Here is a 25,385-nt window from a genome sequence, read left to right on the forward strand (position 1 = left end):
CTCAGTAATATCTGAGTTCAGTGGGAGAGGAGTCAGAGCCAACAGTTTTCAAAAGTCACTGATATACAGCGAGAGGTGAGCCTGAAGGAAAGCAATTACAGTGACTCACATTTGTTAAGGTTTTGCCACAAGAGTGCTACAATATTATTTCTTTATGGAATTTTGTTTGGAAGATCAAGTCTGGATTTTTAAATAAATTTTTCTTTATTTTTATATTGATGTAAATTGTTAACTGTTGATCTTTATGAATGAATTTTATTGTTGTTGTTTATTAACTCACAAAATACAAACAAGAAAAAACAAAAGATACACAATTCTGACAATCAACAAACAAGTGAGTCATACCATCCCATTTCTAACCCCCTCCAGGCCTTTGGTCCTGTTGTAGTGCAGGACGACAGCCGTTTGCGGTCGCCGCGGTCAGGCATCCGCGTGCAGTGTGCTCATGAGCAGCACATTCCTGTTCTTCTTGGGCACGTAGGAGACCAGGGCTGCGGGGCCCGTGAAGGCAACCAGGGAGGAGTGCACTGCCCTTCCCTTGATGCCGAGCAGCGCGGGCGGTAGCTTGGGCTTGTTCTTCCTGACCGTGCCAACCAAGGTGAGGTTCCAGCAGAGGAGCTCGTAGGAGGTGAAAAGATTGTCGTAGGTGATGTTGCGGGGACCCCTCAGGCCCTCGGTCAGGTCAAGCACCACGTGCATGCCCTGGTTCCTTTCGGGAGCGGGGGCCGTGGGCTTCCGGATGTAGATCTGCATCTTCCATGCGTAGCTGGACTTTGCATCGCAGGCCACCCAGGCCTTGATTCCGTACTTGGCCAGTTTGCTGGGCATGTACTGCCTAAAGGGACAGCGACCTGGCGTGGGGTGGGAGAGATGTGTGGGTGGGGAAGAGAAAGGTGGTGGCAGTGGTGGGGAAACGAAAGGTGGTGTTGGTGGTTGTTGTTGACACACCGCGCCTGTCTGTCTGTCATATAAACCAATAAAGACACCTACGATACAATCTATGCATGAGATATGAGTTATTACCGAAAATAATAATGAAAGTTATACCGATGGCGATTATACGATTATCATCAACAACGTCAACATCGACACACAGGGGAAGAGAGGAAATCGATAAACGGGATGGCACTAACCTAATAATAACGTAAACCAATAAGGACACCTACACTACCACCTATAATTAGAACCGCTATATTATCTAAAGTAATACCAAAGGATATACAGACGGCAATTATAAGCCTACCGCGGCACCCACACACGGTACCAGTTGCTCATCCACAGTTATCTTGGGCCCCGGGTTGTAGAGGTAGGGCAGCCGCTCCACCCACCTGTCCCACAGCTCCCTGACCACAGCCAGCTTGTCCCCGGCGCGTCTGGTGCCTCTGGTCTCGCGGTTGTCGAATCGCAGCAGGGAGGAGTAAGCATGAAAGACCTTGAGGGGTATGACAGCGCGAAACACCACCCATCCGCTCTCGGGTTTCCCACAGGCTGGCCGTGGCCTTGCGACGACGGGCCTCCAGGTTGGTCTTATCCAGGACCAGGTGCTCTACGGCCGGCGTGAACAACAGCCTGAACGCTCGGATGGAGTCTCCTCGCTCCACCCCGTAAGGGTGCGAGACATTTTGTATTGTAGGGTGGGTGTGTGTGTGCACGTACATGTGTGTAACCCTTCGTGACCCCTGTTGTTTTTGTTGTTGCGGGGGGGTCCTGCCGAGCAACAATATAAGAACATGGGTCTGTCTGACCTGGCGGACCGCCCGAGGGCAGAACGGCGGCAGCGGTTCCGCAGAGGATATAATAAGAATGGGTCTGTCAGACCCGGCGGACTGAGTGAGAAGGCGAGAGGGCAGAGCAGCGTCGGTACCGCCAAGGATATATGGGATATACGAACGGGTCTCTCTGACCCACCCACCACCCAAGGGCAGAGCGGCGTTGGTTCTGCCTAGGATATACAATCGGATCACCCTGACCCGCCACTCAGGGGCAGCGCGCGTGTCGTAGCATTTGTCGTATCGGAGCAGACTATTGTGGGTCTCCCTGACCCCACAGGCCGAGGGCGTAGCGTCTGACCGTGTCTTACAAAACGAAAGGAAAGGAACGATGGGTCTGTCTGACCTGGTGGGCCTCAATTGAGAATGACTTCCGGATGGGAGCCAAAACGGCTTGATTCTGAAAACAGTGTCCAGATGACTACGACTGAAACCTTTTCTACGATTAATCTCATTGTAAAATTTTTGTAAACCAGATTTAGAAAAAATAAGAGAATTAATTGGAAAATGTAATCATCTTTTTCAATGCATCATTTAAATGCAACATTCATATATGAAGTTATTTATTGATTAGAATGAAAAGTTGTGGTTTGTCAAGCAATACTTGTTGGACCCATATGCAGATGCACAAGCAGGGCTAGTGCAGTTCAGTGATTTAATGACAAAAAAAAAAAAATTAATACATACAAGGGCTTACAAGAGAACACTGGGAAAACAGCTAAACGCTTGACATGTGGGACGAAGATGATCTGACACAGAACAAAGGAAGCACATAGACTTAAATACACAGGTGAGGGTAGGATAACTAGACAGGTGAAACTAATTAGGGTAAACAATCAAAACTGGAGGGAAAAGCAAACAGGAAGTAAAACGCCAAGAGACACATGAGGCTAAACATTACAAAATAAACAGGAAATAGCTTAACATAAACACAAAAACATAACTGGAGGTCGGCGACAGGGCAGCAAGGCTGGAGACCGGCGACAGAGGCCAGTAGAGCCAGGGATACCAAGAAACCAGGAGGCTGCCCCAACTCAGGGTCTGGTGATTCCAGCAGCTCAGCAGAATCAGGAGACATCTGCAGTTTAGGAGACTGCTGCAGCTTAGCAGGTTCAGGACATTGCTGCGGTTCAGGAACAGGAGACAGTAGCAGTTGAGCAAAATTAGGAGATTGCAGCTCAGGAGACTGCTGCAGCTCAAGAATTTCAGGAGACAGTCGTAGCTTAGCAGATTGCTGCAATTCATGAACAGGTGGCTGCTGCGGCTCAGGAAGTTGCGGTCCAACCAGGACACGACATGTATGCGGTGCAGAAACAGAAGACTACCATGGTGTGGGAACTGCTGGCCGCCGCGGCGCAGGGACTGTTGTCGGCCAGGCTGCCAACTGGAGACCAGGAGCCGGCTGGTCCACAGAGTGGGGACTGGGCAGGACTGATGACAGAGGGACGAAGACAATCTGACACAAAGCAAAGGATGCATACAGACTCAAATACACAGGTGAGGGCAGGATAACAAGACACAGGTGAAACTAATTAGGGTGAGGCAAACAATCAAAACTGGAGGGAAAAGAAAACAGACAGACAGGAAGTAAAACTACACAAGACATGAAGCCGAACACATTACAAAATAAGTCTATAATTTTCCAGTGGCACACTCCAGACTCCATACGAACTAAGGCCCTGTCATGCTTTCCAAAACATTTCAGCAGGCTTCCACTTTCATCGTCAGAGATTTTGCATTGACTGCTGACAAAGCCTTAATGTAATCAATTTAATTTGTGTTGCAACCCATAAAAGAAAGTATTATACTTTTAAATGAACTGAGTTGTCTTATAATGTGTCTTCATGCAAGCTGCTCCACACTACACTGTAGCTGTACATTTTTCATGGATGTAAGCCAGTGATTGGAAACTGAATAGTATCCATGAACTAGATACTATTTTACTGAACATGTCATGTGTCATGTCAACACTTATCCCAAGTACAACTGGTGGAACTCATTTGGGAATGTGACCCTATGGGCTCTACCTATTTACATAAAATATAGTATCAAACAAAATATTAAGCACATATTAGGTGGCAATACAGTGAGATGTTGCAGTACGCTCATGGAAGCAGGTCTACTGTAAGTCTTACAAGGTAAGATTTACACTTAAGATCCTCCACAGAAAACATGAAATCAAACTGTAGTGGCTTATGATTTGTATGTCAGAATTGCAGTAGTTATGTCTATTGTTAATGCTTCCAAGTTATTTAATATTTTTCTAAACTTGTCACATCTAATAACTCCTTTAATCTTTGTGTTTTCTATTTGACAGGTTGTTATTGTGAATTCAGTGATTATGTTGTATACTAATATAACGAGGATAAAACATTTCTTCATCCTCGGATTTCCTGGACTTTCACCGGAGTATTATGGACCTGTGTCGGCCCTGCTTTTTGTACTTTTCTTGGCTATAGCTGTAGGAAATATTTTCATTTTAGTGTTTGTTAAATGTGAAAGGTCTCTTCACAAACCTACATATCTGATCTTTTGCCACTTGGCATTAACTGACTTAGCATTTGGGACTGTTACTCTACCAAAGATTATATCAAAATATTGGTTTGATGACAGCATTATATCATTTTATGGATGCTTTGTACAAATGTATTTTGTTCATTTTATTGGGGCGGCTCATTCTTTCATCCTGATGGTAATGGCTCTTGATCGTTTTATTGCAGTTTGTGCTCCATTGCGTTACACAGCTCTTTTCACAAACTCCACTGTTTCTGTTCTTTGTGGAATATCATGGCTTATGCCAATATCATGGATGGTGGGTGTAGTTTTAGATGCTCTTACATTGCCTTTCTGTAATTCAAATGTAATTGTACAGTGCTATTGTGACCATATAGCAATAACAGTGCTTGGATGTGAGAACGTACGAGAAGTTCAAATTGTTGCATTTGGTCTTGCCATGATCAGTTTGTTGGTGCCTGTGGGTTTTATTATCTTCTCTTATTTTGTCATCATTGTTGCTGTTATAAGAATGTCCAGCTCTGAGGGCCGCATCAAGACTCTGTCTACCTGCACGCCACAGCTTCTCATCACATGTCTGTATTACATGCCAAGATGCTTCGTGTACCTGGCAAATAATGTGGGATTCACTTTCAGTGTTCCAGTTCGCATTGTTGTTGTAATGCTGTACAGTATTTTACCTGCTGTTGTCAACCCAATAATTTACTGTTTCAAAACCAAAGATATCAAAGAAAATTTGAAAAAAAAATTCCTAATTTGGAAAGTTAATATCAACACAAAACTGGATAAAATATAATATGGCATGTACAATTAATAAAATAATATAGCAGAGCATTGTGCAATTAATGAAATCAAGTGATATGTTATTTTCTTTGCTGTGTGTTCCATTCCTTTGAATTTTAGAGTCAGTTTTAAGATTTCACTGTTAACTTCTCAGGCTCCTAATTAGAATTTATAAAATCCTCTACGAACCACAACACAGCCTGAGATCCTCATGCAGGGGTCTCCTGATTGTTCCAACTACACGCCATGTTAATAGGGGTGACTGAGCTTTTTCTTTTTGGCTCTCTCAGGTCTTTTCCCCAGGCTATTGTAATATATTTTGTTGTCTTGTTATCTCATAATGCTTTAGCATTATTTGTTGTTCTCTAAGTTACTCTGTTGTTTTATTGTAAAGTACTTTGTAGCTTTGTTTAAAAAGTGCATAAATAAAATTTATTACAATTTCTTCTCATTTAAACATATTTTCTACTAGCATCTGTCCAAAAAAATCTTTATTACTGAAGAATTCTTCTGGCCAAAAAAACTGGTCAAATGAATGTATCTCTCTCACACATGCACGCACACCTGCAAAGTAAAAAATCAGAATCATAAACTCCTGCACACTATAAAATATAATGTTAAATATACTTTATTAGTGACCTGTCCTATTTTGTGCAGACATGCTCAGATCATGAAAATTAGTTGTAAGGGTCTGTTTAAATCAGATCAGGACGCAGTATTATGAGTTTTCTGTGTGAGAGGAATTCCGTTCAAGAAACGAACAGTTACGCTTAACTATGATTATTTAAAAAATCACCAAAATTAATAAATAATTATTATTTGACATGCATAGTGCCCCTAAATGTTATGGCAGTTTATTTTGTCTGTGAGCCTTCCAGTGGATCTCCAAATAACAGGGAAGAGATCTGTTTGCCAACCAATAAAGGTTACAGATTAACCCATTATATCTTGTTTGTTTAATCGTTGTTGATGTTTTACGGGGGTTATGTGCGGGACAGTTTCTTGGCTTGGCACAATGACTTCCTGCTCAGCGTGCTTGGCAGCTTGCGAAATTATACTTGGGCTTTATTACAGATTAAACAATTGAGATATAGCATGTTGATTAGTGAGCTTTAGGGGTGCTGATAGGTGGGTTTTGTTACCTTTGGACAGAACCAGGCAAGCTGTTTCCAGTCTTTATGCTAAGCTAAGATAACCAGCTGTAGCCTTGTATTTAACAGACAGATATTAGTGTTATCGATCTAACTAGAAAGCATTTAACGCGTATTTCCCAAAATGTCAAACTATTCCTTCAAGTTACATGCTCTTTTTAATGAAGTTAGTTGGGGCCTGGCAAAGACACTATATATCTTGGCTCAGGCTTTTTTGATCAATGAGTGTTATCGAGCAATTCTTGAACGCTACCTCTCATTATCGCTGTTATTGTTTTAACATGACGATTTTAAAATTAATTAGCAGGATTTAAGACAATTTTCTTCCCATAGACCTCCCATAGTTCTGCCTCTTCACTGCAGAAGATGTTTGCCAGAATACATATGTTATTATATATATTATATATATTTCTCTCCTCAACCAGACAGACTCCGATTTCAAACAAACAACGCTTTCAAGAAATCTTTATATGCCTGAACAGATTTCTGCATTAAACATGGCTTTTCCCAAATATCACACAGACAAACCATTGCAGTCAACCACAGCACAGACTTGAGACCTTGACTATTTGTTTGTCATAATGTATGCAGTTAGACACTTCAAAAACTTAGGCTCCTCTGAGTGTTAATCTCCACACACATCATTAGACCAGACTCTTGGAAGCATTAACAATATAAAGTGCATCAAGATTGTTAATGGAACCAGACCATAGTCTTTCAGAGTTGGAGTCTAAAAGGTAAGACGTGCTGACGATATGCGACATGCATGGCAAAGTAATCATTGGGATAGCTTGTGGAATATCCTCTGAGGTACTATAAGTTTGTATCCTTTGCTCGATATTACTACATCAGTATTGACACTAAAGTGCTATTTATTCCGTTCCATTTATTGCATTTTCATTTTTGTTGCAATGAACGTGTGATTATGAAACACACCAATATTACAACTATAAAAGACTTTATTATCACTGGATTCCCTGGACTTCCACCTGAATATTACGGACCAGTGTCTGTTCTTCTTCTTCTCATTTTCCTAACTATCATGGTTGGAAATGCTTTCATTTTAGCTGTTATTATGTATGAGAGGACTCTTCACAAACCAACATACTTGATCTTTTTTCACCTTGCAATGACAGACATGGCATTTGGCATTGTGACTCTTCCAAAAATCATTGCCATATATTGGTGGAATGACACGATATCTTCATTTGGAGCCTGCTTTACACAAATGTATTTTGTCCATTCTTTGGGAGCTATTCATTCTTTAATTTTGCTGATAATGGCTTTGGATCGCTTTGTTGCCATATGGTTTCCTTTTCAATATCCTGCCGTGATTACAAATAAAGCAGTTTCTATCGCTTGTAGCCTGTGCTGGGTTGTAACATTCATACGTATGTTAGGGATTGTGCTTCATGCCTTAACTTTGCCCTTCTGCAACCTAAATATCATCACACAGTGCTACTGTGATCATATATCAATAACCCAGCTGGGGTGTGGTGAAAATGTTGCATATGTTAAAAATGTCTCACTTGTCAATGCCTTGGTCAATCTCTTGGTTCCTTTAACATTCATAATTTTTTCTTACTTTTCAATTATCATAGCTGTTCTGAAAATGTCTCATACTGAGAGGCGCCACAAAGTCCTGTCCACCTGTGCTCCTCAGATCTTTATTACCTGCCTTTATTATGTACCGAGATGTTTTGTTTATCTTGCTGACAATTTGGGATTCAGTTTGAGTACTGACGCCCGTATTGTTGTTACCATGATGTACAGCCTCATACCAGCTGTAGTTAATCCAACGATATACTGTTTCAAGACGAAGGACATTAAAGAAGCTTTGATGCAGAGATTTAAAAATAGAAAATTAAGCATTGCAATTTAAACTGATCATAAACAAACTATTAAGTAATATTTTTCAGATGAGCTATGGGAAATCATACATTGTCATAAAGGTGCCATGTAAGACGGTTGATAGAAATTTTGAATTTACTTTATTTACCGGTATTACTTATCACCACACTAGTAGTTTCCACAAGTTTTTTCTTTTTTAACCAGGAAGTTTGCCTGGGAGCAATTTTTAACCTGTGTCTTCTGTTTAACCTGGGTGACCAACTACAGACATATATCTTGGGAACGGTTAGTACTGCAAGAATTTTCGCAAAATGGAAATAAACCCCAAAAAGAACTAGATAACATTCCCCTAGATCTTTGTAACGTATTATAGACCAAAATCAATCAATAAATAAAAATGTCAAAATGAATCATTTTATTAATACCTACATGCAAATGTATAATAGGCAGAAGCTCATCACATTGTTAACTCAAAATGTTATTTTATCGTTTGTATTTGTACAGTGAGTTTTAATGGAGTTTATTTTTATTCCATTGTAGTTATTTTTATTTCAAAATGTGTGTTTTAAGTCTATATCTTTCTATAATCATTTGTGTATTTGAATAAGCTTTTTATGTTTAAATGAACATGCAGAGTGAAAGTGGGACAGAATGACATCAAATGCTAAGTACAATGCTCCTGCTCATACCTGTATACCAATTCAGCTGAAAATCAAACCAGCTTCTGATATAAATTCATCTTGTATCTGTCTAGTTCTTGAAATCTAAAACTGTGATGGTCTGCACACTTAAATGCAAAATAAAAACCCCACAGACAGAGATAACTGTCTACACAGTATTACAATTACACTACACTTCATTAAAAACACCTCTTTGTGTTTGCAAGTATGCATCTAGTAGATTTTCAACACTTTCAGCATATTACTGGTTATATTTGAGAAATTTATCTGCAGGCTAATATCCTGGACATTGTGCAATGCCACTGTTTGCTTAGGTTTCTGGTACTTTGGTACCATTGGTACTATTTAAAACAAACTCTTTTGATTATGCTGATTTTCGAGAGTGCTTGTGAAACCTCTCAACTCTGCCTGAAATCACAATGTGCCCCAACACTGCACTCCACTTCTGTATGTGTCCTAAATACACAATCTTTGTACAGTCTATGCAGTTTAAGGGAGTAAGGGAGCTCCTCTGAATGTAACCTTGAATTTGTCCACTAGGTAGAGCCAAACCATCAGGGTATATTAAAATAAAGTGAACACTGTGGATGCAAGTCCACAGAATTTCAGACCACTGTATTCAGTCATTTGAGTGAGTCTCAGGGATTAGTTTGTCTTCTCTTTTTACAACAAGTACAACATAATGTTTCATCATTGTAAACTCAGTTTCATCCACAGCCAGCATTGTATTGAAGGGTTCAATTTCAGGGCACATGCAATTCTCCATTCACACTCCACAAGGACACATTACCCTTAAACATAATTTGAATTTTGACAGTTCTGTAAATGTGAATTGACACAAGGAATACAGCCACTCTGTTGGTCTTTGGGAAAGTGCCTTTTGGCTATCTAAAATTCATGTTTTGACAAGTGCCATTTTATAAGAAACTGAGCTGCAAACAGCATCCTGAATATTCACGTATCAATTAATGCAAAGGTTACTGAAGAAACAGACAAGACTGGATAAATAGGACATTTAGTGACATATGAATACTTTACATGGGTTTTATACATTTAAGCATCATCACCAGATATCCTCTGGTTGCTCTTAAGATGTAAAAATAAACTTTAATCAGATAAGTCTTCAGAGAAAACCAGCAAAAAGTGAAAGTAAACATGAAAACATCAAGAGCTTTGGTCTAAGTGAAAACATATTTCACTGCTTATTCAGAACCTGGTCAAAGTCCGAACTAAAACTTAGGATTGCCATGTTTTAATATATCAAAATTATTTAAATAAAGTGTAATTTACCGACTGCCACCACCTGACCCATTGGCTACACCTATATAACGACCATCAAATAGTTTCCTCTATGTCACTTTGCATGTCATAGCTATGGCTGGGTTCAGTGGGTAGACGTGCAATATCCTCAAATACGGAAGCATAGCTGTTGAAAGGTATGTGTATATTTAAAATATTTTCCCATTGCTCACACATACTGGAGAGAGCACTTTCAGCTTTATACTGGCCTGCAGCAGAATGACAGGTGTGTTTTAAGAATGAGCTGACAGGCAAGATGTCTTGTTGTCTGAAGCTGCACACTGACGGGGAAGACTGGTCATGTATATATTTCCTGGTGAAAGAAAACTGTCCGCACTCATACTGTGAGCCAGTGAATGTGCTGTCTGTTTCACTATCAGATGACACATCGACCATTGTGGTGGACTTGGCAGGTTTGGACCATAGGAATGCTCGCTGTGACATTGTTTGCTCCAGAGGAGTGTTTAGTTTACTAATTTCTTCAAAAGTGAGGCGTTGTACAGGTTCCAGGAACTCTGGTTGTAGGAACATCTTCTTGTAACAATGCTGGGACTGCTCCGTATCAATCTTGGTCAACAACTGCTTGTTTAGGGACACCACATTTTGAGGCTTCGTAGGACTTTTTGCCCTCTCTTCACTGGAGCATTCTTTCTTAAATCCTGCTAACAAAGTCCTCAAATCTCCCCACCGTTTAGGATCAGATTTCATACACTTTGTGCTGTACAAATGCTTGTGCCAGCTGAGCTTTAGTGAGGCAGTGTCTGAATGAAATGCACTAGAGATGCTGCCGATTTCATAATACTCCAGCTCACAGTTTGGCACCGGCTGAACACTTGACAGACTGGCATCACAGTAAAACTCCACACTTAACCTCTGCTGAGCAGCACTCATCGAGTCATGTTGTTTCTCTTTTTCTGCAGATGCAATATCTGTGACCGTTCTGTTGTCATCAAAGCAAAACGTTACGTTGTCTGTCCCTTGCTCTGTTTTCTGTGGCGAGCTATGACTCTGACACTTTGCATTCTGCCGCCTCACTCTGTAAAGGGCAACAAACATTCCTATAATCACCAGGATGGAGATTAGAGGAAGAATCACAGCTATGAGCCACAGAGGCACGCTACCCTGCGCCTCAGAGCATCGATCACTGCTCTCTGTTGTAGAGATGCAGATGTCACAGGTGTGGTCGGAGACATTATGTAAACAGATGCATGACCTGTTCTGCACAGCAGGTCCACACCTCCACTGGTTTTGACAGTGTGAAGAGAGACAACCCCTCCTGGCTGTGTCTTCCTCAGAGCAGGGGGAGGTGAGGCATACCCCAGGAGAGCTGCAACTCGACTGGACAAGAGTCAAGCTCGGCCAGACGTCCACCATCATACTGTGTCCACTGACAGGCAGAGTGTAACCGGTCATATTGAAATACTGCACACATCCAGTGAACCCTGTCATAAAAAGAATGTTGATCAAAGTGCTAAAAAACATGTCAGTTGACCGTTTCATGTAAGTTCACACATATATGTTGTATTTAGAGTGATCACCTTAAACAGTGAGGAAAACGTGGGTGTTTGCTCCTCATTTAAGTAATTTTTTTACAAGTTTATTATAGATGTAAAGGCAAAGGACTGAATATAGCACAAACTCACATGCTCTATTCCCACACCAAAAAAGAGACAACCTAACATGATGAAAACTCCTGTGTGAAGAGTAATTATGTGTCCAACATATATTCATTGCCAACTGAAAAATTTGTTGTCATTATTATTATGTTAATTATTTAGGTTAAAAAAAAGTCAATTGTAGTAAAAAGATCTACACATTTTATGGGCTTTTTACATCGGATTCACACATTAACATTAAAAAAAGAATTCATTTGTCAGTAGTGATTACTGTATATTTACCTGACTGTTGGAGTTTTGAATCACCTGTCAGAGCTGCACCAAAAATAATCTTTTCCACACTAACAGGAGTGAGATCCATACTTTGGTCAGTGATGTTCAAGACTGGTTTACCATCCACAATCAGAAAAGTGTTCTGTCCATTGCTGGACAAGGAGAGGACATGCCAGACCCCATCAGCCACGGGAGAGCCCACAGTGAACTCTGAAAGGTGTCCTGACAGTGTATCTCTGGAAATGTACACAGGTTTTCTGTCTTTTATCTAAATTAGACAGAAAAAACAAACAAGTTGACACCTCAAAAATAAATACAAGTTGAGTAAATCTGTGGATAAAAGCATTTCATACCTACCTTCAGCATAATGTATCTTGTCTGTCCAGCAACAAACATTAACACGCCATTATCTTGGGTCTTGAACTTGATGTTAATTATTCTTTGTTCTCTGGTATTTTCCTCTTTTTCATCATCCAGCAAGTCTTTTAACAGGTAGTCTCTCCTGAATCGCTCCTTGATGACATACTCAATGTAGTCATTCCCATTGAATCGCAACACAAGCTCCTCTGAAATTTCTGTTCAAAAAGAAAGAAAATGAAAAAAGGAGTATTTCAGTTAAGACAACAGTCTAACAAAAATTTGTCCTGTACATTAAAAGGTGTCTTTACCTTTGGCACAGTTGCTTCCAGTAAAAGGGTTTTTGCACTCACAAAGATAGTCAGACCAAAGGTCATGACACATGCCGCCGTTCTTACATGGGTTGCTGTGACATGGGGATGGTGTTGCCCGAGGACACCTTTATAAAACAAAAATAAGTTACAAAGACAAATTGCTGAAATGTAGAAATTTATAAAAAAGTAACAGAGAGATACATTTTCTGTATTATGTAAATAAATTGATAGTATAGTTTTAAAAAGTATTTATTATTATTAGATGGGGACAGTAGAGAGATGACAAATTAGTTGGGAGAGAGAGGGGGGATGACATACAACTAAGGTCCCCAGCTTGACTCAGAACAGGGCTGCTGTGTCCATAAGGTCAGCATCCCAAACGCCACAAAGACACCCTGATAATATTGTTTAAATCATAGAACCTCACAGTTTACCATTATATTGGGAAAGTGAATTGTGTATAATGTGAAGGACATTGAAATGCTTACCTATCAAGGATGTTATATGTTGCAAGGGCCATGGAAGGTCTCAGCAGGATGCCATTCACATGAATGTTATGAATACATCCAACAAAATCATGGGTTTTTATCTGAGCAGGATGCAGTAAAATAGATTCAAAAGTCCTCAGTCCTCCAAATGTCATATTACTGCCAACATCTAATGTACTGATTGTAGATAAAGATGGAGAGAGGGCATTAATAAAGATTAAACACAAGCTAAAAAACAGAAATGATGAATTATGGGAAAGTAGTAATTATCATTTCACTGCTACCTCTCTAAGCTTCTGCCATCACTCTGTGAAAAACAAAATCCATTGTTCTCAACAATCACATCTGTGCAGTTGTCCACATGCAAAGAACCCATCTGTTAAATGCAAATAGTGCTACATCAGTCTTTCCAGATTCACTTCTTTCACTTCCAACTTAAAAATATCATCTGATTAACCTTGTATATGTGTATAATTAAAACTCACATTGCCAGTCCTCCTGGCAGTAACACTGTGAAAATATCCGTCTGCCACTTTCTTGTTTGTCTGCAGCCTCACAGGTCCTGAGCCCAGGTCATAAGAGAGATGTATAGTCCCATCCAGTATCTCCAGTGCAAAGAACTCTCTGCTGGATGATCCTCCAGGGTTGTACAGGAGCAGGGAGTTCCTCTGCACTGTCGCAAACTCTAGAAAGATTAAATTTGTGCTGCGATCCAACGGGGGAAACTCCATGAAGGACAGCTCCTCAAAGCCATAACTGTGCTCCTCGCAGTGGACTCCACTGACTCCTAAAATAAAGATAAAACATAGTGTTACTACATTTGAATAAATAAGTTGTTGGGTTGGAGTATATTTCATGAAAATGAAAGGAATAGTACGGAAACGGGCCTGGCTCTGTCCAAAGGAAACAAAATCCACCAGCAGCATCTCGTGTTAATTGAAACATGAGATGTATCGTCAAGAACTGAAGTGCAATTTGTTGTTTTACCAGGGGTTATGCACCAGACAATTTTTTGGCGGGCACAGTAAGTGATATGGTAAAAGAGAAGTAGTTTGTTTAAATATGGGGAAAATGGCATACAATTTCAGACAATCTCTCATGAAAAGTGATAGAAATAGTTGTGTGCAGAATAACAAAAGAAAGAGGCTCCTTACTCACCTTCGCACATCTGGCCAGTCACTGCATGAAGTGGGTGTGAATATTGGTTTAGGAAAGTGAAAGAAATTGTCGGACACATCCCCCCCAATTCTGATGTCGGAAAGGTGTGTGTGTGTGGGGGGGGTTCCGAAGCTATTCAACCATCTGACAAGCACTTCTGATGGAGTATACTGGTGTCTGGTGTCTCCGCTGGTTGCCTAGCAAAGGCTACTGGCCAAATATATATTAAACAAGCGAAATATAACAGGTTAATTAGTGATCTTTATGATTTTGTTTGCTTTTGTTACCTTTGGACAGAGCCAGGCTAGCTGTTTCCTCCTGTTTCCAGTCTTTCTGCTTAGCTAACCTAACCAGCTGCTGGCTGTAGCCTTATATTTAACGGACAAGTGAGAGAGTGGTATCAATCTTCTCATCTAACTCTCCCCAAGAAAGCAAATTAACATATTTCCCAAAATGTTGAAGTTTTACTTTTAAAGATCTTTCTTTAAGCATTATTCTTACCAAAGGGACAATGACAAGAGAATCCTGTCTGTGAATTGACGCAGCTGCCCTGAACACAGGGGGTTGATCTACAGTGGTCTATGAACTGCTCACACATTTCTCCTGGAAAAGGAAAATAAAGTCCAGACTTTCAAGAGATTCTGGAATCTATTAATGCAGAATAATGTGGGATTTTTTAATATGCCAAAGTCTACCTTCAAATCCCGGCACACAGTGACAGTGATATCTATCACGAGTGGGAATACAAGTTCCTCCGTTTTGGCAATTCACCTTCAGGCATTCATCTACATCTGTAGAGCAGACAGAGCCAGAGAAGCCACTCTGACAGTGACAGTAGAAACTTCCTGGAGTATTCACACATGTGCCTTTATTCTCGCAGGGATTCACCTCACATTCATCAATGTCATCTTCACACAGTGTCCCAGTGAAGCCGGCTGGACAGGTACAATTAAAAATCTCTTTCTGCGGTGACACAAAGATGACTGCCGTGCTTTCCAGAACAGCAACATCCTGGGTGATGTAAATGTTTTTGTTGCACGTTGCCCCATTTTGACAAGGGCTGGTGAGACATGGATCACTGGTGATGTGAGAAATCGTCACATTGCTCTGAGCCTCCAGTAATTTCTTATGGCCTGCAGAGATACCACTGGCCACCTCTCTGCTAAGATATTGACCGTTGTAATTTTTAACCGCAGCCAATAGAAGGATTTCACTGCCAATATGTTTCATTCCAAATGCATGAGTCTTAGACGCCTGTAGGTTAAACAGACTGTCCAGAGCTTTCACAAATCGCAAATAATTATTAGACAAAAACTCTTCCATTGAGGATGATGACACATAGAATAATATGCAGCTGTCTATAGAAGCATTTGTGAATCCTTTGTAGTTTACATAGATGCTGTTGTTGACTGGGAGGTGAAGCTGATCTGTAGCTTCGATAGTGATGTTAAATGTAGCCTCGCCTTGAAAAGGAGACGACCACAGCTCACACGTGCCATTAGCTACTGTAAACATATTAAGTGGACCACTTTTGATAGCGCAGTTGAATGTATCAGACTCATCCTGATCCTCAGGATGGACGTTTCCGACCATGCCTCCTTGGAAAGAACTACCAAAATATTTCACCTCGATGAAGATGTTTCTAGGCAATGAAGGGTTATCGTTTAAATCCACAATCTTGATGTGGATCATTGTTGTTGATGACAGCAGAGGGATCCCTGCATCCCTAACAGCCACCAGGACTCGATATGCAGAGATTTGTTCCCGATCAATAGTCCGTGTGGTGTATAAAACTCCATCAGGAGTCAGTGAAAAAGGACTACCTGCTGAAGGATTTGCCAACCAGTAAGTAAAAGGTCCCTGGTTTGGCGGCAAATCAGAATCAGATGCATTTAGTCTGACAACTATGGTGCCTTGAGGCTGATTTTCTTTCACTTGAGCCTCAGTGAATGTGAGTTTGGGAGCATTGTCGTTAACGTCATCAATAGTCACAATGACATATGTAGTCCCTGTGGCTGGTGGAGAGCCATTATCAGTGGCTGTAACAGTCAGATTATAAACTTGTACCAGTTCTCTGTCAAGTGGAGAGTTTACTGAAATAACACCACTGGATGGATCAATGGCAAAAGAGAAGTTTGTGTTTCCATTTTCAATAGTGAAGAAGAAACGATTCCAGTCAAAGATGGAGTCCTGATCCAGAGCACTCACAGTTATCACAGATGCCCCAACTGGGCTGTCTTCTGTCACATTCGCCAAATAAAGTGCAGAGGTAAATATGGGTGCATCGTTAGTGTCGATGACACGGATGTGGACCAAAGTCTCGTCTACGTCCACGCCAGTAATAACACCAGAGTTCTTCGCCAGAACTTTTAAAACTATGTGACTGTTGCCTTGTTTCCTCAAACTGCCAGTTGTGTATATTTCTCCAGAAAGTTTTTTGATTTCAAAGCCCATATATTTGTTTTGACCAAACATCAGGTAAAACACCTGACCTTCAGAGCCTTGGTCATCATCTGTAGCTGTTACTTTTCCAATCCTAGTTCCAACAGGTACATTTTTAAATACCAAAAAGTTGTATTCTTTTTTCCTGAATGTAGGTGTGGACTCATTGACATCTGAGATTTGTATGACAACATGGGCCAAACTAAATAAAGCATGACCACCAATGTTTGAAGCTTTGATTGTTACATCAAAGATCTGCTCTTGCTCATAATCAAAGACGTCCAAAGTGGTGATTGTGCCATTTCTTGAATCAATTGCAAATTTATCCACATGGCCAGCAATGAGAGAGTAGGATATTTGTGCATTTGCACCTGAATCAGCATCAAGAGCCTTCACATCTAGGACATTTGTTCCACTTTCTGAGTTTTCAGGCACTGAAGTGGTATACTCTGAGGATGAAAAGACTGGAGGATTGTCATTCACATCCATAACTACCACTGTAACATTTAACATGCCAGTTTTAGAGACCCAGCCACCATCCATGGCTTTGATTTGGAAATGATAAATACCTTCTGTTTCAAAGTCAAGCTCTCTGATCAGTGTTAGCAGCCCAGAGGAGTCTCCTACAGAGAATGGTAAATATTGATTTTCTGGGGTAATGCAGTACATGATAGCACCATTGGGACCATAATCCTCATCTTGTGCTTGAATTTTCCCAATTACTGATCCTACCGACAAGTCCTCAGGAACAGTGAATGTGACATCTGGCTCTCTAAAGATCGGAGAAAATTGATTCCTCCCAGTAATTTCAAAAGTGATTTCAGTCTGTGATGATAAAGAGGGGTGGCCCTGATCTTTTGCCATGACTAATAAAGTGAAAAACAAATTTACGCTCTCCATCAAACTTTGATTTAACATTACTTTTCCATTGTCAGCTTGGATCCAGAAGAAATCAGATGCATTACCTCCATTCAAAACATATTCAATACCAACGCTGGTGTTATTGACATCCTGATCTATTGCTGCAAACTGGGCCACCTCAGTACCAACAGCCATGTGATACGGGATAGCAATCAGAGGCTGCAAAGGTAAAAACATTGGTGGGTAGTAGTTATATGGTTCTAATCTCACTGTGACAGTGGCGTTACTGTGCAGAGGAACTCTGCCACAATCAAATGCAATGACTGTAAATTGGTAGATTTCAAAAGCAGAATTATGTAACATCAGTGGCTGCTTTGTATTGATTTCACCAGAGGAAGTGTTCACCCAAAACTCCTCATTCGGAGGTTCAATAACATACAAAATCTCACAGTTGTTCCCCATGTCTGCATCTGTAGCAAGAACCTGCATAACAAACACCTCTTTATCTTTTGTTTCAGGGAGGACAACAGTGTAAAAATGATCAGAAAATACTGGTCTATTATCATTGACATCTGTAATGACTATAGTGACGTCGGTGCTAATGCTCCATGCTGAATCATTTGCATTTACTTTCAAGATATAATGATCCTGCATCTCCCTGTCCAGAAGTCTTTCAACGGTGATGTAGCCACTGGTGACGTCAATATTAAATGGCATATCATCACTTTGGACAATTATGGAGTAATTAATTACTGCATTGGCACCAGTATCATCATCAGTTGAGGTGACTTGTATAATTGTGTGTCCAACTGGGGAATCCTCAGGTACCTCTGTGAGAAAAATCTGTGAAAAACGAGGTGCATTGTCATTTCTGTCTAAAACAACAACAATAACAGTTGCTCTGTCTTCATGAAGAGGGTTGTTTAGTTCGGCAGCTTTAACTGTTAAATTGAATTCAGGGATATTTTCTCTGTCTAAACTTGAAGTGGTGCTCAATAAACCACTTTCAGGGTCAATTGTAAAAAAATTATTAGTGTTTCCTTCTGTTATGTTGTACTGCACTATGCCGTAACTACCTGAATCAGCGTCAATGGCAAGAACATCACAAACCCAGGATGGTGGGGAGTTCTCAAAAACCTCACACCTGTACTCGACTTGGGTGAACTGAGGGAAGTTATCATTTACATCACTGATGTTTATGTGAATTTCTGCAAACGATGAGAAAGGAGGCGAGCCAGAGTCTCTAGCTTCTATCAACAAAGTGAACTCCTTTTTGTTCTCATAATCCAGAGGGTTCTCCACTGTCAACGCTCCACTTAATTGCTCCACATGAAACATGTCTTCAAAGTTTCCAGAAGCTAGATAAAAAGAGACAGGTTCAGCTCTGATGCTCGCTGCAGAGACAACTGCCACTAATGTTCCCACTGGCTTGTCCTCAGAGAGGGAATAACTCAGAACGTCCACATTCATCACTGGAAAATCAGAGACGTTCTGGAACCTGATACTGATGGTAGTGATGTCAAATTTAGGATTTTCTCCAGCATCTTCCACGTGTACATTGACAATTATATCTTCCCATCTCTGGATAGCACTTGAAGTGAATATAGTGCCACTATATGGATAGATGACAAACAGATCTGAACTTAGTCCATATAATGAATAATGTAGTTCTGCATTCATCTCAGTATCTCCATCTGTTGCTTGTACTGCACAAACAACTGAGCCTGTAGGGAAAAAAAACACAAAACATAAACAAAATAAAACTCTCAATACTATCAAGTCCATGTTATCCAGGATGAAATATATAACTGTCAAGTGGAAGTAAAAACTCTTACCTGGAGCCATCTCAGTGGGCACATAGGCCACATAGGGGCTGTTCATAAACTGGGGCCAGTGGTCGTTAATATCTCCAATGAGCACAGTAACAAGCACTGAGCTTGACAGAGACTGAGTAGGATGCTTATCACTGCCAATCACCATCAAGCTGTAAATGGCTACTGTCTCCCTGTCCAGTACATCGGTTGTAAACAGCTCACCAGATGTTTCGTCAATGGCAAAAGGCACATCGAGGTTCTCCGTGGAATACCTAAAGGAGAGTCAAAAGATGCAGTAGCCAACGATAAAGTATAAATCAACAAGTTCCAGTTGCTCTTTTGCAGCATATTCAGCAAATACACAAGACTACTGTGTAAGAAATGTTGATCCTAATGTTAAGCTATCCTCAAGAAACGTGATACCAAAGTAGGCCACAGACAAAAATGCGTAATTTAAGCAGTAATTTCTCAAATTATAGACAGTACCTCTCAACATTGCTGTCAAATTTTAAGTGACTTTTTGATGTGCCATTTTACCTTATTTCCCCACCGACACCCTCATCAATGTCAGATGCTGTTATCATGGCAAACACAGTGCCTATAGGACTGTCCTCAGACACTATGGTGTTGTAGACTTCCTCAGTAAACTCTGGACGGTTATCATTGATATCATCCACTATGACATGTACACTTAGAGTACCTGTTAGAGGTGGAAATCCTTCAAATGACAAAGTAAATAATAAATTATCAAACTGTGTGAAGGGACACTGACAGTACAAAGTTTATAGAACAACATATTGTAAAGTTTATCGCATTTTAGTTTTGTCCTGAATCACCTGAATCAACAGCAATGATGGTAAGGAAATACAGTGATTCCCTCTCTCTATCCAAGCTGTGTAAAATTTGAAACGTGCCACTGGGAGTGATGGAGAACAAACCATCACTATTTTCTTTCTGTATAAAATAGGTAAGCTGCTTGTTGATGCCTAAATCTTCATCCAAAGCTGAGACCTGGTTAAAAAAAGATATAAACAATCTAGAAATTAACATCAAAACATTCTGTGATCAACATTCATTGAACTCTTTGGTTAACAAGAGCCAGTAGCACCTGATATGTTAGCTGAGAGGGGTCCTCCTCATTCTCCATTACATGTATGGTGAGTGTTTCTGGAGTAAAGAGGGGTGCAAAGTCGTTGACATCCAACACTGTGACACTGATAGCAGCAGTAGCAGATCTGGGTATATTCCCCTGATCTACAGCTGTTATGATTAAGATGTAGTTTGAATCACTCTCCCTGTCCAGTTTATCCATGACTGTGATGACACCTCGCACCGAGTCCACCACAAACGGACCCCCCTGGGTCAATATGTACCGCACTTGTCCATTTGTCCCGATGTCTCGATCAAGAGCCTGAACCTGAAACAGACTCGTTCCTCTGGGGGTATCCTCTCTGACTGTCAGGCTGTAGGTGCTTTGTGAGAACTCGGGGTCATGGTCATTTGCATCCTCGACGTGCACCGTGAGATTCATAGTGGTTGCCAACCTGGGTGAGCCTTTATCAGTAGCTGTCACAGTAATATTCAGGGTATCTAGATGTTCTCTGTCCAATGCCCTTTTCAGGTATACTTTTCCTCTTCTGTTATCAATGCTAAACATGCCACCAGAAGTGTTATTTAAATAATATAAAACTTCTCCGTTGGAGCCAATGTCTTCATCCTCAGCATGTACAGTCATTATAACAGAATTAAGTGCAGTGTCCTCTGGTATACTGACTATTTTGGCTGACACAAACAAAGGAGCATTGTCATTGATGTCATCAACCACCACAATAACACGCACTGTGCTGGTGAACTGTAAAGACTCAGGCTGGACACAGTCATTGGCTGTCACTGTCAGATTGTAGAGGGATTGTCTCTCTCTGTCTAACTCTGTGTTCAGGCATAAACTACCAGCTGAGTTTATGAGGAACACTTCCTCTTCCTCTCCACCAACCACTCTCAGTTTCAAGTCTCCATTGTGACCTGGCAGAGAGGAAAAGATAATACATGATGTTATCACAAATGATGGAATGTCCTCATAATGGCTTTGTGGATAAATCAAGGAGCAAAGCTTTGCACTTTGCACACGACACGCTGATACTAAGATCTGTTTGCTGCTAAGTACATATATTAATGATATACTTTATACTTTGATATACTTAACTAAGAAATGTGTGAATATTACATGCCTTTTCACACTCATAACTTAAAAGGTTTAATTTTCACAGTCATCCATGCTTTTTTTCAGACTGCTCGCCATGTACAGGTAAATCAAATTAATGGGGCAAAAAAAGAATAGCTATCATACATGGCTATAACATCTCATTAGCTTTGGCTCAACTATGCAATGCAGTGAGGATTGTCGACCCCCATTAATTGGATGGACCTATAAAACCCCAGTTGGAGCAGCATGTCCAATATGAAAAGGAGGATACAGGACAGTGGAAAAAAATCATGTATTTGTAGTACATGAGCAGTAAGTATAAAGTATGAATATATTCATGCAAAAATAATAGCTTTCCTTTACAAAAACATACAAAAGTAAGATTTTTTTTACTTTAAGCAGGAACCAATTATCAGCAAACAACATGATTAAAATACCCAAATACAGTAAAAAAATAAAAAGTAAAGTAAAATAAAATAAAAATCAAAGTAAAATAAAAAGAAAGATCAAAGTAAGTAGGCTTTGCATTCTGTATCCTAATTGCATTTGGCAAGAAAGACTTGCTGTACACATGGATCAATTAGCCCAACTTGGATACTTTAAACGACATGTTAAAATAATGTTAAAACAGAAGCAAACACAGAAGCACCGCACAGGTGAAACCTGGTCAGTAGCAGAGCCGCGCCCCATTAGCTTCTCACCCTGCTCTCATTCATTGAACACACATGTATATTTTTTTCTTTGCAATCAAGTCATTCTAACCATTAATTAAACATTAAAATGTGGTTTTAGCTGTATATAAATTTAAACACTATATGGTGACTTCTCTCAATACTATGATTTTCATCAACAATGCTTATTAAACATATAGATGCTGCTGTAGATAGGTAAAGGCTGCATCAGAAAGCCTTTGGCACCCAGAGAGACCAGTTCCTAAGTCATGGCCATTGGAGGAAGTAATTGCATGGATCCCAAACATGCAGGTTTTTTGTTGTGGGAAGAAAATTGATCATCAGAAGGAAACTCACCTGAACACTGAAAGATTTCTGCCACACTGTTTCGTTATTCACTGTTGCTGTGTAACGTTTTGATCATTTTGGGGTTCTTTCTGACTGTTAATCATATTGTTTTGCATTGCAGTTGTTGACACCTTTGATCAATGATTACTTCATTGTTTTCTGAAGATGCATGGATGGCGACATCTGCTGAATGTTGGATGAATGTTATATTTCAGTTGTACTTTTGCACTTACCATCATCTTTATCTGACACATTCAAGGACAGGAAGCAAGTTCCAACCCTTGTGTCTTCCAGCAATGAAGTAGAAAAGGTATCCTGACTGAAAACAGGGGGGTTGTCGTTCACATCCAACACATTGAAGTACACCCTGACACTGGATACTGAATCCCCCTGCTGCATCACCACAGTGAGTATGTAGAATCTTTGTGCTTCGAAATCCAGCCTGCGGGATAATAGGAACTCCCCTGAGAGAGGGCTGAGGAGAAACAGGTTCTCTCCGTCATCCTCCTGCACTGAGTATGTGATAGACGTGAGACTCTCAAACACTGTTTCCACCTTTCCCACAACAGTTCCTGTCAACACATGGATAATGCATAATCACTGGGTGATCTAGTGACTGTGTAATGAAAAGAAAACATTCTGGCAACATTGTTGTTAAAAACAGAAGGACCTTAACTATCCTGAATATTAGAATTGAGTATAGTATAGATCTAAAATCCCAAGTTAAATCACGTAATACTCAAAATAACTGTTGTCAGCATACATTATGCATTTGAGCCTAATTTACATAGGCCTCCCTGCACAGATGACTAACCTGGTACTGTGTCTTCTTTCACTTCAAATGAATAAACAGCTTTGGAGAAAGCCATCTGTGTTTGCCATCTGTTCTGAGAGTGTAAGCTGACTGTGCCATGCTTGGACACAGCATCAATAGATGTATAAAACCAGGAGGGAGGCGTATGCTGCCCTAAGATTATATCTGCAAATTGCCTCTCACTGCTCACATTCACTGTATTTCCAGATGAAGGTATGATGAAGGTAGTATTAAACACCTGAGGAACCACAGAAAAAACAAAGAAATGACTGTTTCTTGTTGAAGTGAAATATGCATAAACAGGCAACTTTTGAAGCATTTAAATGATAGATAGTCTCTATTGTCCTACAGGGACATTTGTTTTCACAGCCTGTACATATTCCGCACATTTAAATGCACTGTAATCTTATAAATCTAATAAATTATTAAAATTTAAACAGTGATTGAGATGTTGATCAGTTATCTCAAAAACCTGCTCTCACTGCAACACGAGTCAAGATTCCAACTTACCAGAAAATTAAACAATAAAAGTGTATATTTTGTCCATTGTCCAGGAGAGTCCATTATAAAGTTTACTTCCTAAGTGCCTCTTACTTCGTCATAATTTCAAAATCAAGCAAGAGAATAAGATTCTGAGCAAAACAAAACAGACATGGTGGTAAAAAAGTGAAGTGCTGGAAACTGCACAGCATTACTTCCACACAAGACCAACAAATGGAAAACTAAAAGCTGTATCCATAGTGATTACTCAATCTCCTCAGCCTGTAATCCTGACTGACACGCCCCTTTGACATCACTCTATGCAAATCCTGCATGGAAAAAAAGTTTCCAAAAGTGCTCCAAAATGCAGCACATTGAAAGTTTGTTGTTATATGTATTTCAAAAGAAAACATGCCTCATAATCTTAAAATAAATTAGTTCACATGCCCTTGCTTTCTTTTTAAAATGAACCCAAATTCTGGGAAGTAAAAAAGAAAAGATTAATAATATGCACTACTATGTTTTGCTGAATCAGTCTGTTTTACATTCTCTCCATGGATTTTGCTATTGAGGTTGCTCAGTGTAGAGATGAAATGGACTCTTTGAACAGTTGCCTCCAGTAAGGTGGCCTAGAGGGAGCCTTTCTTGCTGCATGTCAGATACGGGATTCATTCAGAGACTGCAAGGCATTCATTCAATGGGTGAAAGGAGAGAAAAGAAAAAAAACTACTGCTCTGAATCACAGGTTTCAAAAGAGGGCTGACATGACTGTAGCACAGAATGTTAAAACTGAATTTAGATTGCCAGATTGTTAGTGTAGCAACTAAAGTAAACTAAAATCTAACAGTTTCTTGGAGCAATTGTGTATAATTAATTAGAGTATATGATTCACATTGCCAGAATATTCTCTTTGATATTCCTTTTATGTGATTACATTTAGTGATTACATTTATGGTTTACTGAATTATTGTTACTATAATACATAATGTAAGTGGTACACGGGGGAACAGGACCACCATCATTACTTCTTCTTCCCTAATAAAAACAACTGTTGTAATCCTAATGTTAACTACATGCAGGAACACTGAGGATGAAAGCCTGTTTTTGTGTTACACCCACTGAAGGGAGACCAGTATGGCTTCATTCGTATTTGCAAACACTTTTGAGAGGAGGACAGTCCTTTGTATGGCAAAGGGCAATGCTGCTGGGAAAAGTCTGATAAATGGACATGTGAACCCCCTTTAAGGGACTGTGAGGCCACCGTGACTGTGAGACTGTCTCCAATTACACGGAGAGGGAACTCTATCCCAGCAAAGGATCACAAAAGGTCCCTGCCTGGACTCACTGGGGAAGTGCACACAAAACACAAAAAGTACTTTTCTCTGGACACTTTGAGACTAAAATAGATGCTCAATACTTAATTCTATGTTTTGGATGTGGCCAGTATAACTCAACCAACAGTTAGAATTCATCCTCCTTAAGTCACAAAAAACACTACT

General features: G+C 40.1%; 4 protein-coding genes across 7 annotated transcripts; 2 read left to right on the forward strand and 2 right to left on the reverse strand.

The window, feature by feature from the left end:
* Positions 1–420: 420 nt before the first annotated feature.
* Positions 421–1,442, reverse strand: LOC122879172 (piggyBac transposable element-derived protein 4-like). Its single transcript, XM_044202965.1, has 2 exons — positions 1,329–1,442; positions 421–851 (listed from the first exon to the last, which is right to left on the reverse strand). Exons 1-2 carry the CDS (start codon positions 1,423–1,425, stop codon positions 421–423), a joined length of 528 nt encoding a protein of 175 aa, XP_044058900.1. The 5' UTR covers positions 1,426–1,442.
* A 1,619-nt stretch (positions 1,443–3,061) lies between these two features.
* On the forward strand, positions 3,062–6,010 carry LOC122879167 (olfactory receptor 52E8-like). 2 transcript variants are annotated; one of them, XM_044202960.1, is made up of 2 exons: positions 3,062–3,266; positions 4,087–6,010. In XM_044202960.1, exons 1-2 carry the CDS (start codon positions 3,066–3,068, stop codon positions 5,077–5,079), a joined length of 1,194 nt encoding a protein of 397 aa, XP_044058895.1. In that variant the 5' UTR covers positions 3,062–3,065; the 3' UTR covers positions 5,080–6,010. The 2 variants fall into 2 exon arrangements, with proteins under 2 accessions (XP_044058895.1, XP_044058896.1); XM_044202961.1 differs by lacking the exon at positions 3,062–3,266 and adding an exon at positions 3,289–3,907.
* A 748-nt stretch (positions 6,011–6,758) lies between these two features.
* On the forward strand, positions 6,759–8,371 carry LOC122879171 (olfactory receptor 52B2-like). Its single transcript, XM_044202964.1, has one exon. The coding sequence runs from the start codon at positions 7,143–7,145 to the stop codon at positions 8,097–8,099; it is 957 nt and encodes a 318-aa protein (XP_044058899.1). The 5' UTR covers positions 6,759–7,142; the 3' UTR covers positions 8,100–8,371.
* Positions 8,372–9,747: 1,376 nt separating this feature from the next.
* LOC122879166 (protocadherin Fat 4) lies at positions 9,748–24,330 on the reverse strand. Of its 3 annotated transcripts, XM_044202956.1 has the most exons (16): positions 23,917–24,329; positions 23,407–23,644; positions 22,826–23,164; positions 20,479–21,392; positions 20,207–20,381; positions 19,908–20,088; positions 19,392–19,642; positions 14,949–19,280; positions 14,755–14,856; positions 13,581–13,882; positions 13,380–13,471; positions 13,096–13,272; positions 12,605–12,732; positions 12,294–12,511; positions 11,946–12,204; positions 9,748–11,489 (listed from the first exon to the last, which is right to left on the reverse strand). In XM_044202956.1, the coding sequence occupies exons 1-16, from the start codon at positions 23,968–23,970 to the stop codon at positions 10,084–10,086; spliced, it is 9,168 nt and encodes a 3,055-aa protein (XP_044058891.1). In that variant the 5' UTR covers positions 23,971–24,329; the 3' UTR covers positions 9,748–10,083. The 3 variants fall into 3 exon arrangements, with proteins under 3 accessions (XP_044058891.1, XP_044058892.1, XP_044058893.1); XM_044202957.1 differs by lacking the exon at positions 13,380–13,471 and having other exon boundaries at positions 13,096–13,196; positions 23,917–24,330; XM_044202958.1 differs by lacking the exon at positions 23,407–23,644 and having other exon boundaries at positions 23,917–24,328.
* Between the last annotated feature and the right edge of the window lie 1,055 nt (positions 24,331–25,385).

This window comes from Siniperca chuatsi, linkage group LG7 (genome assembly GCF_020085105.1).
Source record: "Siniperca chuatsi isolate FFG_IHB_CAS linkage group LG7, ASM2008510v1, whole genome shotgun sequence".
Lineage (NCBI taxonomy): Eukaryota > Metazoa > Chordata > Actinopteri > Centrarchiformes > Sinipercidae > Siniperca > Siniperca chuatsi.

Bases quoted from the DNA above. Each gene is read 5' to 3' on its own strand.
- LOC122879172 (XM_044202965.1), bottom strand. From the start codon at position 1,425: ATGCTTACTCCTCCCTGCTGCGATTCGACAACCGCGAGACCAGAGGCA. The intron at 852-1,328 runs GTGGGTGGAGCG...ACCCCACGCCAG, and splicing joins GTCAGGGAGCTGTGGGACAG to GTCGCTGTCCCTTTAGGCAG.
- LOC122879167 (XM_044202960.1), top strand. From the start codon at position 3,066: ATGTATGCGGTGCAGAAACAGAAGACTACCATGGTGTGGGAACTGCTG. The intron at 3,267-4,086 runs GTGAGGGCAGGA...TCTATTTGACAG, and splicing joins ATACAGACTCAAATACACAG to GTTGTTATTGTGAATTCAGT.
- LOC122879171 (XM_044202964.1), top strand. From the start codon at position 7,143: ATGAAACACACCAATATTACAACTATAAAAGACTTTATTATCACTGGA.
- LOC122879166 (XM_044202956.1), bottom strand. From the start codon at position 23,970: ATGGACTCTCCTGGACAATGGACAAAATATACACTTTTATTGTTTAAT. The intron at 13,472-13,580 runs GTGAGTTTTAAT...TGCATTTAACAG, and splicing joins CTGCCAGGAGGACTGGCAAT to ATGGGTTCTTTGCATGTGGA. The intron at 12,205-12,293 runs GTAGGTATGAAA...TGTCTAATTTAG, and splicing joins CAAGATACATTATGCTGAAG to ATAAAAGACAGAAAACCTGT.